At 36.5% G+C, this 12,090-nt stretch overlaps 1 protein-coding gene across 1 annotated transcript in view; it reads left to right on the top strand.

The window, feature by feature from the left end:
- ift172 (intraflagellar transport 172) overlaps positions 1-12,090 on the top strand; it is a 38,260-nt gene that overhangs the window by 5,305 nt on the left and 20,865 nt on the right. The window contains exons 9-24 of the mRNA XM_028040782.1: positions 305-428; positions 528-623; positions 731-892; positions 1,580-1,633; positions 1,750-1,853; positions 2,156-2,241; positions 2,770-2,882; positions 4,475-4,642; positions 5,386-5,522; positions 7,503-7,610; positions 8,359-8,443; positions 9,117-9,209; positions 9,438-9,515; positions 10,549-10,797; positions 11,394-11,472; positions 11,551-11,671. Of these exons, the coding sequence (XP_027896583.1) occupies positions 305-428; positions 528-623; positions 731-892; positions 1,580-1,633; positions 1,750-1,853; positions 2,156-2,241; positions 2,770-2,882; positions 4,475-4,642; positions 5,386-5,522; positions 7,503-7,610; positions 8,359-8,443; positions 9,117-9,209; positions 9,438-9,515; positions 10,549-10,797; positions 11,394-11,472; positions 11,551-11,671 (1,857 nt within the window). The remainder of the gene's footprint in view (positions 1-304; positions 429-527; positions 624-730; positions 893-1,579; positions 1,634-1,749; positions 1,854-2,155; positions 2,242-2,769; positions 2,883-4,474; positions 4,643-5,385; positions 5,523-7,502; positions 7,611-8,358; positions 8,444-9,116; positions 9,210-9,437; positions 9,516-10,548; positions 10,798-11,393; positions 11,473-11,550; positions 11,672-12,090) is intronic.

The raw sequence follows: 12,090 nt of genomic DNA, 5'->3' as shown, positions 1-12,090 counted from the left end.
TTTTCGTGGCAGGCCTACTCATGCAACAGTACACTTGAATGTACTTCATGTTACAATGCATGCACTCTAAAATGAATGCATGCATTGATTAATGGCGTTTCTAAATATAAAAAGTTTTACTTTTTAATAAATTTTTTGTAATAATTTATCACTTTCATGCAGCATGAATTTTGTATTTTAAATAGTGAAAGGTTTTGTTTTAAAGTGTTTTTTTTATTTAAGTTTTTACGCTGGAGTATAGCTCTGTTATTCTTACAGATTAACTCCAAAGTCTCTGAGGTTTTTCTTGGTGATTATCTTGCAGACTGCGGGTGTTTAACTGGGCTCCCAGGAGGAGCAAATGGGATGAAGCCAGACCCAAAGAGATCTCCAACCTCTACACCATCACCAGCTTGGCCTGGAAGAGAGACGGATCGCGTCTTTGTGCTGTGAGTCTGCTGTGTGCCGCTGTAGTTAGATAACTAAAGCAAGAGTAAGATCTTTTCTGAACCATTCTGTGTGTTTCTGTGGTGGTTGTGTTTTTGTAGGGAACATTGTGTGGCGGAGTGGAGCTGTTTGACTGCTGCTTGAGAAGAGCCATCTATAAGAACAAGTTTGAGATGACCTACGTTGGGCTGAGTCAGGTAGGAACCCGACGACCAGCACAAACCTTTCTGTTGCTATGGAGATGAAGCATGCAACTGCATTTACCATCATCATCTCTGTCTCGTTTCTCCCTTGTTCCTCCCAGGTGATCATTAGGAACCTGTCCACTGGGACCCGGGTGGTGCTGAAGTCCTACTATGGCTATGAGGTAGAAGAAGTGAAGATCATGGGAAAAGATCGCTATCTGGTGGCTCACACCTCTGACACGCTTCTGCTCGGCGACCTGCTGACCAACAAACTAAGCGAGGTGCTGGACCCGTCTGTTGTCTTTTAAATAGTTTATTATTCTGTTGTCGTTTTTGAAGTTTTCTATTTTAAAAACGTATTATTGGTATTTAAGAAAAATTATAAAAAGAAATGGGCAAGGGTGTTAATGAAGAAATAAAAGAAGTTTTAATATACAAATTAAATAAAAAATTAAATGGTCAGATAAACATATTGAAATAAATAATATTTTAAAAGAAATGGTAAGTTAAAAAAATAAACAAGAAGAACCCTTTTAGTTAAGTAAATTAACAACATATATAGTGAAATAAAAAATAATAAACAAGTGGGCACTTTTTTTATAAATTTTAAAAATATATATTTTTAATGATAAAAAAAATAAAAAGAAATGGACACTTACTTAATATTTTTATATATTAAGAAATTAAAAATTGCACTTATTTGCAACAAATAAAACAATATTTTCTAAATAAATAAAATATATCAAAGTAAATTAAAATAAGAAAAGGGACAGGTTTACTAAGACATATTTTAAATATAAAAATAGAACACTTAGAGCACTTTTTAAATACAAAATAAATGAATTAACAACCATTTTTAATAAAAAAAAAAAGGAAAAAAGTAATATATTAAAATTAAAACTTAATTAAAAAAAACAATGGGCAGTTTTGTGTCAGATTAATAAATTTCCTTCTATTTCCTTCTTCAGGTTGCTTGGCCGGGTTCTGGAGGAAATGAAAAGTTCTTTTTTGAAAATGAAAATGTAAGTTTACCAATACATTTTTGTTTATTCAAAAACTACAGTGATGTAAGCTGAAAAAAACAACAGCTAAATTTATAAAACTGTGCTGTTGTTTGAATTGAAACGTGTGCTTCCAGGTGTGCATGATTTTTAATGCCGGGGAGCTGAGCCTGGTGGAGTACAGCAGCAACGAGATTCTGGGATCAGTCAGAACCGAGTTCATGAATCCACACCTCATCAGGTAGGCAGGAAACGCATCTGAACGCTAAAACACACATCAGCAGAGTTAACAGACCAGCCAGAACTGAAGATTAAAAGCCATTCTGCAATTTTAAACATTGAAAACAAGCAGTTTTATCAGCAGAATTTGAATATTTGGAGTATTAAGATAAAAAATAAATTAAGTTGTAGCAGATTTTTGGACAGCTGTCCACTAGATGGCGATATCGATCTTTGCAGAAACCCAAACAATCAACATCTAGATTTCATTCTTGCATGTAAAACATTCAGTCACTTATAACTGATCAGTATTTTTTTCTCCAGTGTGCGTCTCAATGAGAGGAAGCAGAGAGGAGTGGAAGACAACAAGAAACTTGCTTACCTGATCGACTTAAAGACCATCGCTATCGGTAAGAAACAGGAGGTGTGTTAAAAAAAACAAGGTCGTTTGGATAATTTCAATGCAATAGAAAGAAAATCAACATGTCCATTAAGATCAGGACTGTTTTTGATGTTCATTAGAAATGTTTAATGTGTCAAATTAAAAAAAGTACAGAAAGTTTCATGAAGATTTTTTTGTGTGTTTTTTCATGTTTCAATATGATTATTAACAATGTGCAGCTTTTCAAAGGTGATAATATTTGGATTTTTATCCCCAAAAATCATTTATGTCAAAGCAGAACTAGATCATAGTTATTTTTTACGAAAACACTCCCAAAGTAAGAATGTTTAAGTGTTTAGAAACTTCATTTATTCTGTTTTAATTAAAGAAAAACTGAATGCTAACAGAGCAACAAGCTGACGGAGCAGTTAATGTTTGTTTCCCCCACTGGAGAACTGGATGATTTTTAATCCTGAACCCAGGTTTAAGCCTTGTGCTGGCAGCCTGGCTGCCCCTCAGTTAATCTGCTGGTTGTTTTTGTTTTTCCCGTCCTCAGTGGACTTGGCTGCAGGCTACAACCTGGGAACCATCAGCCACGACTCCAAGATTGACTGGCTGGAGCTCAATGAAACTGGACGCAAACTGCTGTTCAGGGACAAGAAGCTGCGGGTGAGAATGAAACCTCAGCGCCCCAAGAGCCTGAAAGACTGGAAACGATGAGATAAAGAGCTGCAGGCAGCAAATTAGAGAGGCCAAATGACAGATGGATATAGCAGGAAAAAAACATTCATCCTTAGTTGGGGCTTGTCTGCTGTCAGAGCTGCATCCATCACCCACAATATGCCTGGAGGCTCTGCATGGGAGCAGCTTGGTCACCTGGGAATTAGGATGGACAGTTGGGATAAACTAACCATTATGGATCACTGAAGAGGCTCACTTTCCACTTTTCTTCATTCTAAGCTTTAGATTCAGTTTGTTTTTCACATTGCAGTATAACAGTGGATTATTTAAATTCTTAGAGTCCAAAATAGTGAATGCAAATCTGCTTAGCTAATAGCCATTTCTTAAAAACTAGCTCATGTCATAATTTCATTTGGGAAACTATTCTAATGACAATAAATAATAATGCTACAAATTAATAGCTATACATATAGACACGCCATCAATATCAATAAATAATATGTCTGATAGAATATTCAATATGTGCAATGTTCACTGAACTTCAAACCAGAATCGCACAGCATTCTGGGAGATGTAGGCAGAGAAAAGGCTTCAGCTGTCCAACTTCTCATGGCTCACTAAGCAAAGTTGGTGGAATAAACTAACTCACTCACTCTTTGGTTGCCTAGCAACAACTTGCTAGGTGTTTTTTGCATGATTTATCTCATGCAAAAATTTTTGCTAAAATCTGCATTGTTGCATCTTTATTTTAAAAATATTGTTGGTTCTGCACTCTTTTTGCCAAATTATTAAATCTAATAATTTTATCTGATCTGACAAAATGTCTGAAGGGTGGAGCAGGGTGAGTGTGAAAAGTGTGACAGTTTAATTTTTCCCTTTTAAGGGTTCAAAGGTTTGATTTAAATCCATAAAAATACTTTAATTCTAATGAGGCGTTTTCAAGGTTTGTAAAGTGATTGATTTTTGTATTTTTTTTATATTCAAACTGTGTACAGTTCTTTAATCTAAACCTTCATTAGAAGCCTAAATTTATGGATACTTTCATACATTTAATAAAAAGACAGACTTTTTTCACTGTTACTGTCTGAAGTTAAATCAGACTAAACTTTCCTTGTTTATGTCAGTTAGAATTACCATAATTATTTTCTAAATGCCAAAAAATATTTTTTAGAGATTTGATTTGGTAACTTCCTTTTTGCTTTGTGTTTAAGCATTTAATTTATGCAATCATTTATCTAAAGACAATTTGTTTGTATTGTTTCTGTGTAATGAATATTTATTATTCCTAATGCCTCAGTGACTTATTGATCGTCTCATATTTTGAATGTCAAAGTTATTGAAATTGCAAGATTTTCTTTTTTTTTAATTAATGTTTTGTTCTCGGACCAGTCAGGTGTATAGAGTGTGACATTTCCAAATATATAATTTTCCATGAGTTTAAAAATTACCTTTAAAGTGCTTGAATTTTATAGTGAATTTTATAGAAAGAGTACAAAGCCCTGCTTTTTTCAACGCAGCGGATTGTTTTTAAGCTTGTTGAGGATGAATCTTGTGTTTTTCGTCTTCTCACTCCTCCTCAGCTCAACCTGTACGACATCGAGTCCCGGGTGAAAACCACGCTGCTCAGTTTCTGCTCGTACGTCCAGTGGGTGCCCGGCAGCGACGTGGTGGTCGCCCAGAACCGGGGCCACATCTGCATCTGGTACAGCATCGACAGCCCAGAGAGCATCACCATGTTCCCCATCAGGGTGGGTGCACACGCCTTCCTGGCTGATCTTTTGAGATGCTAGCTCACGTTTTTCCTCATGATTCCATCTGTTTTTGGGAAGTACAAAAGTTCATCTCACAAATAATTTTGTTAAATCTGACTCAGCCAAAACAGGAAAAGCTGAATCGTATTTAATGTGTATATCATTTAAAGCATTTCTATGTGTTTTTTCATTAAGAATAGCCCAAATATTTCTTTCTGTATTCAACATCACTCTTTATGTTTTGCTGTAATTCTTTAACGTGAATTAAATATGCGCTGGTTTTTATTTATTTTGTAGGTTCTTGTGAAGTGATGTCAGACTATCGCACGTCTTCAGTTTTTCTTACAGCTTCATATGTTTTATATTAAAAAAAAAGTATTTTGTTTGATTTTGTTATTTATATAAATTATTCTTGTTGAGACCGAAGCACCAGACTGAAGACTTTTATCATCCAGTTTTTGGTAAAAAGAGAAAAAACAATAAATGATGCAAACGGAAATTACTGAGCTTGTTTAAATTTATCATTTGATTAACTGATTTATTGTTTATTGCGACTGGCCTACGTATCAGTGTGAAATGGATGATATCCAATATGAATGCATATTATCAATCCACCAAATATCCAGAATGAACATGTTTGTATTTAAAATGTCTTCAGTTGAGAGCAAAGTGGAACTGAAATCAAACATCTTGTGTCATACAATAGACTTGGTGAATAAAGTTGATCTTTTTTGTCCCAGGGAGACATCATAGATCTGGAACGAGCCGATGGAAAGACAGACGTCATAGTGACGGAGGGCGTCAACATGGTGGCGTACACTTTGGACGAAGGCCTTATTGAGTTCGGTACCGCCATCGACGATGGAGATTACGACAGGTAGGTCCAGTCCTCGCTTCCTGGAAGAATAAAAGAAGAAGATGGCTCTAATGATGAGTGTGGCTCGGTGTAAACATCCATCCGTCCCTCGGTGTGAATCACTGCAGCGCAGCAGGGCGAGCAGAAGAACCCAGATGTCCTTTTATCCCTCAGCTTCCTCCTGCTCCTCTTGTTTTTCTGCAGCCCTCTCAGGCCAGCTGGGAGACGTAATGTGTCTCCTCAGCATGTCGTGACTTGGACACCTCCAAGAGGAGCCTCTTGTGAAGGCTCCTCATCGAACGGAGGAAATAATTAACTGACCTCTTATTTCAAAGAAGGAGCAGCTGAATTTTTTACAATAACTCTCTTGGGTTTTATTAGAAATGACCTTTTATGCTTCCTTGAACAGGTTAGAATGAGTCTACAGATTATACAAAACATATTCATTACATTATTTTGCAGATTTTAGTCCGCTCAGTTCTGCCTATTCTTAGCTGTTTTTGGGCCTCTTGTCACTTTCAATCCAAATAAGCTTCTGCTGGCCACATCCCCCAACTCAAAGTTTACACTCACACGTGAAAATGGCTGCAAATAGATACATCTTTGAAAAGCATTAGCAGAGCCTCCTGCACAACCAAAAAAAATTCAGCAAGTGGTTTCTGGACGGTAAGTCATCAACAAAACACTTCATTTTCAGCAGCCATTGTACAGCAGTAAAACCAGCCGACCAAACATGCTGGAACTCAGCTTGGGTTGCTAGGTAACGGGCGGAGTTGCTGGGTAACGGGCGGAGTTGCTGGGTAACGGGCTCTGCTCAGCTGGGGTAACTAGGAGGGGTAGGTCCTGCTGATTTGTCAAGTTACATTCGGGAGATTTTTGAAACTCATTTTCCAGACACAAAAAAACATTGACTTATTGCCTAAAAACGACTGGTTGTATTTTTTTAATCACTTGTGCTGTTTTTAGAAGCAGTTAAGAACCAAATGGAAGTACAGAAGCATGCAAATGTGAATTTTGCATAAAACATCCCCTTTCAAAATGACTCTTATTAGCTTTACCTAAATCTCTTACCATCTGTCAGTCACAGTTCCTTACAGAAATGTTCACATGTCTTGCATTTTTTCAGAAAGTGGCTTTCATTTCAATCCTAACTTCTGTGAAGTTTACAACTGAGTATCAGGGCCAAGCTACAATAATGTTTGTTTAATTAAAAGAATATAGTCATAATATATTATTTTAATAATAATGTTTGTTAAAAGAATATAGTCATAATATATTATTTTAATAATAATGTTTGTTTAATTAAAAGAATATAGTCATAATATCAGCAGAATAAAGAGGCAATTTTACCAGAAGAAGATCTTAAAATTACAAGAACAAATTTGCTTTAATGAGAAAAAAGCTTGGATAATTAATGATCTTATGAAGTTACCGGTACTACTTCATTCTCTTAATATTTTATTCTCATTTATTTTGAATTACTATATATTACTATTACTGTATCCTTGTAACATTATGACTTTATTTTTTGTAAAAAAAAAAAAAATCTTAGCCTGACCCTTTTTATTTAATCGTAGAGTTCACCTGAATTGAAACTCCACAAAAATAGAAGCTGTAAAACACGAATGTCAAACAAGATGGCGGCCTGACATCACTCTGAACTAAAAGGAGCGCAGTGGTGAAAAATATCCATATTTTCCCAAAATTAAACTTTCGAAAACCAAACGTTGATAAGACTGATTTATCGCCAGCCTATTGATCAATCCCATTAATCGTTTAAGTCCTAATTCCATTCCTACAGATGAATTATTTTAGCTTCACAGTTGTTGACATCAGGATTTGTTTACAAATTGCAGTAAAAGAAGTAAGTAGAGCTGAAAAAACATCTGCAGCAGCTGCACTGTGTTTGATGCTTGGATGAAAGACCCGACAGACGACTCGGGGCGTCCATAATTGACTGTCAAGTTTCAGGTTGTATGTCGTTGTTCTGTTTGTTTCCAGAGCAACAGCGTTTCTGGAGACGCTGGAGATGTTACCAGAGACTGAGGCCATGTGGAAGACACTCAGCAAGTTGGCTTTAGAGGCACGCCAGCTGCACATTGCAGAAAGGTCAGCAGGTCAACAAAAATACACAAACCTGCGTTTTTAAACGCTTTCCTTTTCTTTAACAACTTCTGGAGAAAATATTCTGGGAGAACTGAATTCTCCCCCCATAACAAAGAAATATTTTGTTCATAAGAATGCATAATTAGATTCCCCGAAATGTCCGGGTATACAAAATTAAACACAAGCACACAGCAGATGGTGCGTCCAAGCCTCCAAATTCATTTATCATCAGACAGTTTTTAATTCTCCGTCATCTTCCCCTTCTCGCGCTCTCCATCTTTATTTCTCTCTGTTGTAAAAAATACTCCTCAAATCTGAATTCTCTGTCATTAATAATACATATGCTGTTCGTTATGGTTTGGCTCCATTTGCATAAATCCCAAAATCTGAGAAAAGAACCTTTTTTTTTACTCTAGAGTGGATGCCCTTAATGAGGGAAACTGATGTTAATGAGGAAGAGTCAGTAAGAAGGAGTTGTTTTTTTTTAAACTTCTCTTTATGACTTCTTCATTAATCTGATGCAACTATTCAGACAGAGTTGGTAATAAAGTAGCCGAATGCTATAAGGGGTTTCTATTTCTCAGACTTGCGGTGCATGTGAAGGCTCATTAGACTGATTCTGCTATTTATCTCAGTTCATTAAATTTGCAGGTTTCCAGGCCTTCGATCAGCCTTTACTGTTGGTTCATCGCTCCTCTTATCTCTCTTGATCGTTCTCTTCTTCTCTGTTTTTTAAATTCTCATTCTACAGATGTTTTGCTGCTCTAGGTGACGCCTCAACTGTCCGGTTCCTCCACCAGACCAATAAGATCGCAGACAAGGTTTCACAGGAAACGGTTTGTTTTAAACCACTTGACTGCCCTCAAGCTAATGATTTCAGCTAAGCATTTTAGTTAATTTTGATATAAATGCTAATATTAGCATACTGAATGGAGTAAATTAATGTTAGTGATAGCCCACACGCTAAAATATAACAAGGTGCTCAGAGGGAAGTTGTAGAAAAACCGTAAAAGGTATCAACATCTCTACAAACTGAAAGTCGAATAGCGTTTCTAGCTGAAACTATGACACAGCAAATCCTCAAAAGCTAAGGTATTTTTGGCAATCCTAAGCATTTTATCTAAATCTGGCTTGTTCTTTTTGTTACTACTAAATTGTAAGTCAATAATCAACTGAGCATTTTAGCTAAATTTAGTTTATACGCTGTTGTTTGCCTACTAAATGGAATAAGTCAATGACATGCTACTGACAGCCTTGAAGCTAACTTTAGCATTTTAGCTAAATTTAACTTTTTCAATTAAAATTAAAGTACTTTATTGATCACAAAGGGAAATGAAATGTTGTTTCATATTAACTAAAGTTCTTCAAAGAGGTATTTTAGAACAATCCTTCTTTATCAGGTTATTTGTCTACTAAATGAATTAAGATAATCAACATCCTAGTGACATAATAGCAAAACCTTAGCATTTTGGCTGAATTTTGCTTTCTGCATTTTCATATTCTGATTAGGGAGAAGATGGGATGTCATTTTACCAAGTCCAAGCCCACATGGCCATGTTGGACAAGAACTTTAAACTGGCTGAGATGCATTACATGGAGCAGGTTGGTGTGACTAACTAAACAGAAATAATTTTAACCAGTTAGTATTTTAACAGTTACAATTTCAAGATACATTAAAACCATCTGACCCATTCTGCCAAAAGTGAGATGGTTTTATTGGTCAGTTATTGCTAATTTACTCACAAACCAAAAAGGCTTTTAATCAATGTGCCTGTGTTGCTTCCTAACAACAGTCATTTGATATGTTTGATGTTTTGTGTGCATCTGCAGAATGCCATTGATGAGGCCATAGAGATGTACCAAGAGCTCCACATGTGGGATGACTGCATTGCTGTGGCCGAAGCCAAGGTGAACTTACCTGACAGAAATACATGCAAACAGTCTGTATTTAAATGCATCAAGCTTTTCTTTTCTACCTGAATATAGAGGATTTTTTTTATCTAACCAGGTCTGAGGTCTCACCAAAGCCAAATTAAACATATTTTTCGAGGAAGTTAATTGCTAATAGGTTCTTTTAAATGTGATAAATTGATTTTATCAATTAATCTTTTTTTTTTGTTTTTGAAGATTTAATTTTTGGCAAATCAGGAATTTGTTTTCACCAATGCACTTCTTGGGTTTCCGTAGTTCAGAGTGATGACAACACTCTGAGGGCGGCCATCTTGAATTCAGGTCAACTCTGTAATATATGGTCAGGCTAAGATCATTTGTTTTATTGTGAGAATAAAGTCATAGTATTACCAGAACACAGTAATACCATAATAAAGTCAAAATAATACGAGAATAAAGTAATCACTTTATGAGTACTCCAACACGAAAAATTATTTTTTTAAAAACTTAAAATGAGGAATATTGAGAATCTTGTAAAGTTGTACTTTGGTGTTGGTTTAAGAGATAAAGAAATACTTCATATTTTAATATATCAGCACAAATTATTATCAGCAGGTATGCAAACAACTGAGTCTATTTCAAGAAGTTTTGGTAAAATTGTTTTTTTCCCTCGTAATGTTATGCCTATATCCATGTAATTAAACAATTGCACAACTTAGTCATATATGTCAGAGAAGTGATTATTAAAATAAAAACTAGTTTTTGAAAATATGTTCTATCATTCTTAAGTTCTTTTTTTTGAACAGACAGCAAGAGAAATGTCAATTTAAATCTGAACGTGGAGCTGGTGTTGAAAACTAAGATTTTATTTTTAACCCATATCGCCTAGCCCTACTTGTCGCCATGGAAACCCAACGTTGCAGGCTCCATTTAATCAGTCCTGGTTATACGTGAAATAAATGTAGATGTTTGTGAATGTCCAAGCCGTCGGGTTGCTTTACAAGCTTTCTTCAAATGATAACACAGTTTTTCCTTCCTGGGTGAACAACAGAGCCACCCGGAGCTCAACAGCCTGCGTGAGAACTACCACCAGTGGCTGACGGAGACGGGTCAGGACGAGCGCGCTGGCGAAGTGAAGGAGAGACAAGGAGATTTCCAGGGCGCCATCAACCTCTACCTCAGGGCGGGACTTCCTGCCAAAGCCGCCCGCCTGACCATCAGCCGGCCGGAGATCTGCAACAGCACCGAGACCGTGAGCCGCATCGCTGCCAGCCTCATCAAGGGAGAGTTTTACGAGAGAGTAAGTGGTGTTGATTTTTATTTATTTGTTTAGTGAAGTATTGTTCTCCTAACTGATGACAGGAGAGCGAAACTTTGAGCACAAGAGCAACAGTTCTGCTTGTTATTTTGAGCTCCACTCCATCTGGCTGCTATTTCTCTGCACATTTTCCTATGTCTGTGCCTATATCTATATCTCTTCTCAAAATATCTTTCATCTGTGTTTGATTAGTCATCTGAAAGTGAAAAGAAGTACAAGATCTACCTTTTTACTTGTTTTGCCAGTGCCTTTAAGGTAAATAAAACAGGTATTTGAGTTTGATAGCCTTACATCAAACTCTAGAGTCAGAACTCGGATCCTGGACTAAAGTCCAAATACTTTTAACACGTTTTACACGCAGGGCAGCCATGTTGGATTTTCAAGTAGAGGTTGATGAAGAATTTGAGACTTCTTTGGTTTAATCATCTAATGTTTCTGATCTGTAATTATAAGCTGCAGATTTCATCCCTAGAAACTAAATGTTTGATATTTGTCTGCAATGAATGCTAAATATAAAAAATACAGGAAAACTGTTGGATTTAACTTTCATAATCTTCATGTTCTTTTCTACTGACCAGGCTGGAGATTTATATGAGAAGGTCAGGAACAGCCAGAGAGCTTTGGAGTGCTACTGCAAAGGTGGAGCTTTCAGAAAAGGTATTTTCAAATATCTTCATATCTTTATTTATATTTTTGTAGTTTTTATTCCAAGTAATTTTCTCCCTCTTCCCAAAGCGGTGGAGCTGGCTCGTGTTGCTTTCCCTGCCGAGGTGGTGAATCTGGAAGAGGCCTGGGGAGACTACCTCGTCCAGCAGAAACAGATGGACGGCGCCATCAATCATTTCATTGAAGCAGGGTGGGTGGTGTAGATATGGACAGGTGGAGAGGAGAGAGGAGGAAAGATAAATAAACACAACAGACGGAGCCAAAAATCCCTGTTTAAATCCTCACCAAGAATGCAATTATAAAGATAAAAGGAATTATTTTTAACCATGCCCAAAAATCCAAATATAGACAGTTAGTCATAGCCCAGATTTAGCAGAGAAAGTTTGAACGAATAAGGAAGTTTAGCTTTGACCAACGGGTAGCTAAACCCACCGGTATATTTTTGCGCCGATTAGTCGCTATAGCTAGTGATGCACACCTGTAGGCGCCATTACTATGCAACAAATCTGCAAAACCAAACTGTTCCCGTGCGGGATGAGCATAAATCTCTACCAGAAATGTTCATAATGCCCCTTATTTCTTGTCTGATTTCTATAAAATAAGGCTAAA

Source organism: Xiphophorus couchianus, chromosome 15 (assembly GCF_001444195.1).
Source record: "Xiphophorus couchianus chromosome 15, X_couchianus-1.0, whole genome shotgun sequence".
In the NCBI taxonomy this organism is placed as follows: domain Eukaryota; kingdom Metazoa; phylum Chordata; class Actinopteri; order Cyprinodontiformes; family Poeciliidae; genus Xiphophorus; species Xiphophorus couchianus.
Note: the sequence above shows the minus strand (reverse complement) of the source record. Positions and strands in the feature narration are given on the sequence as shown.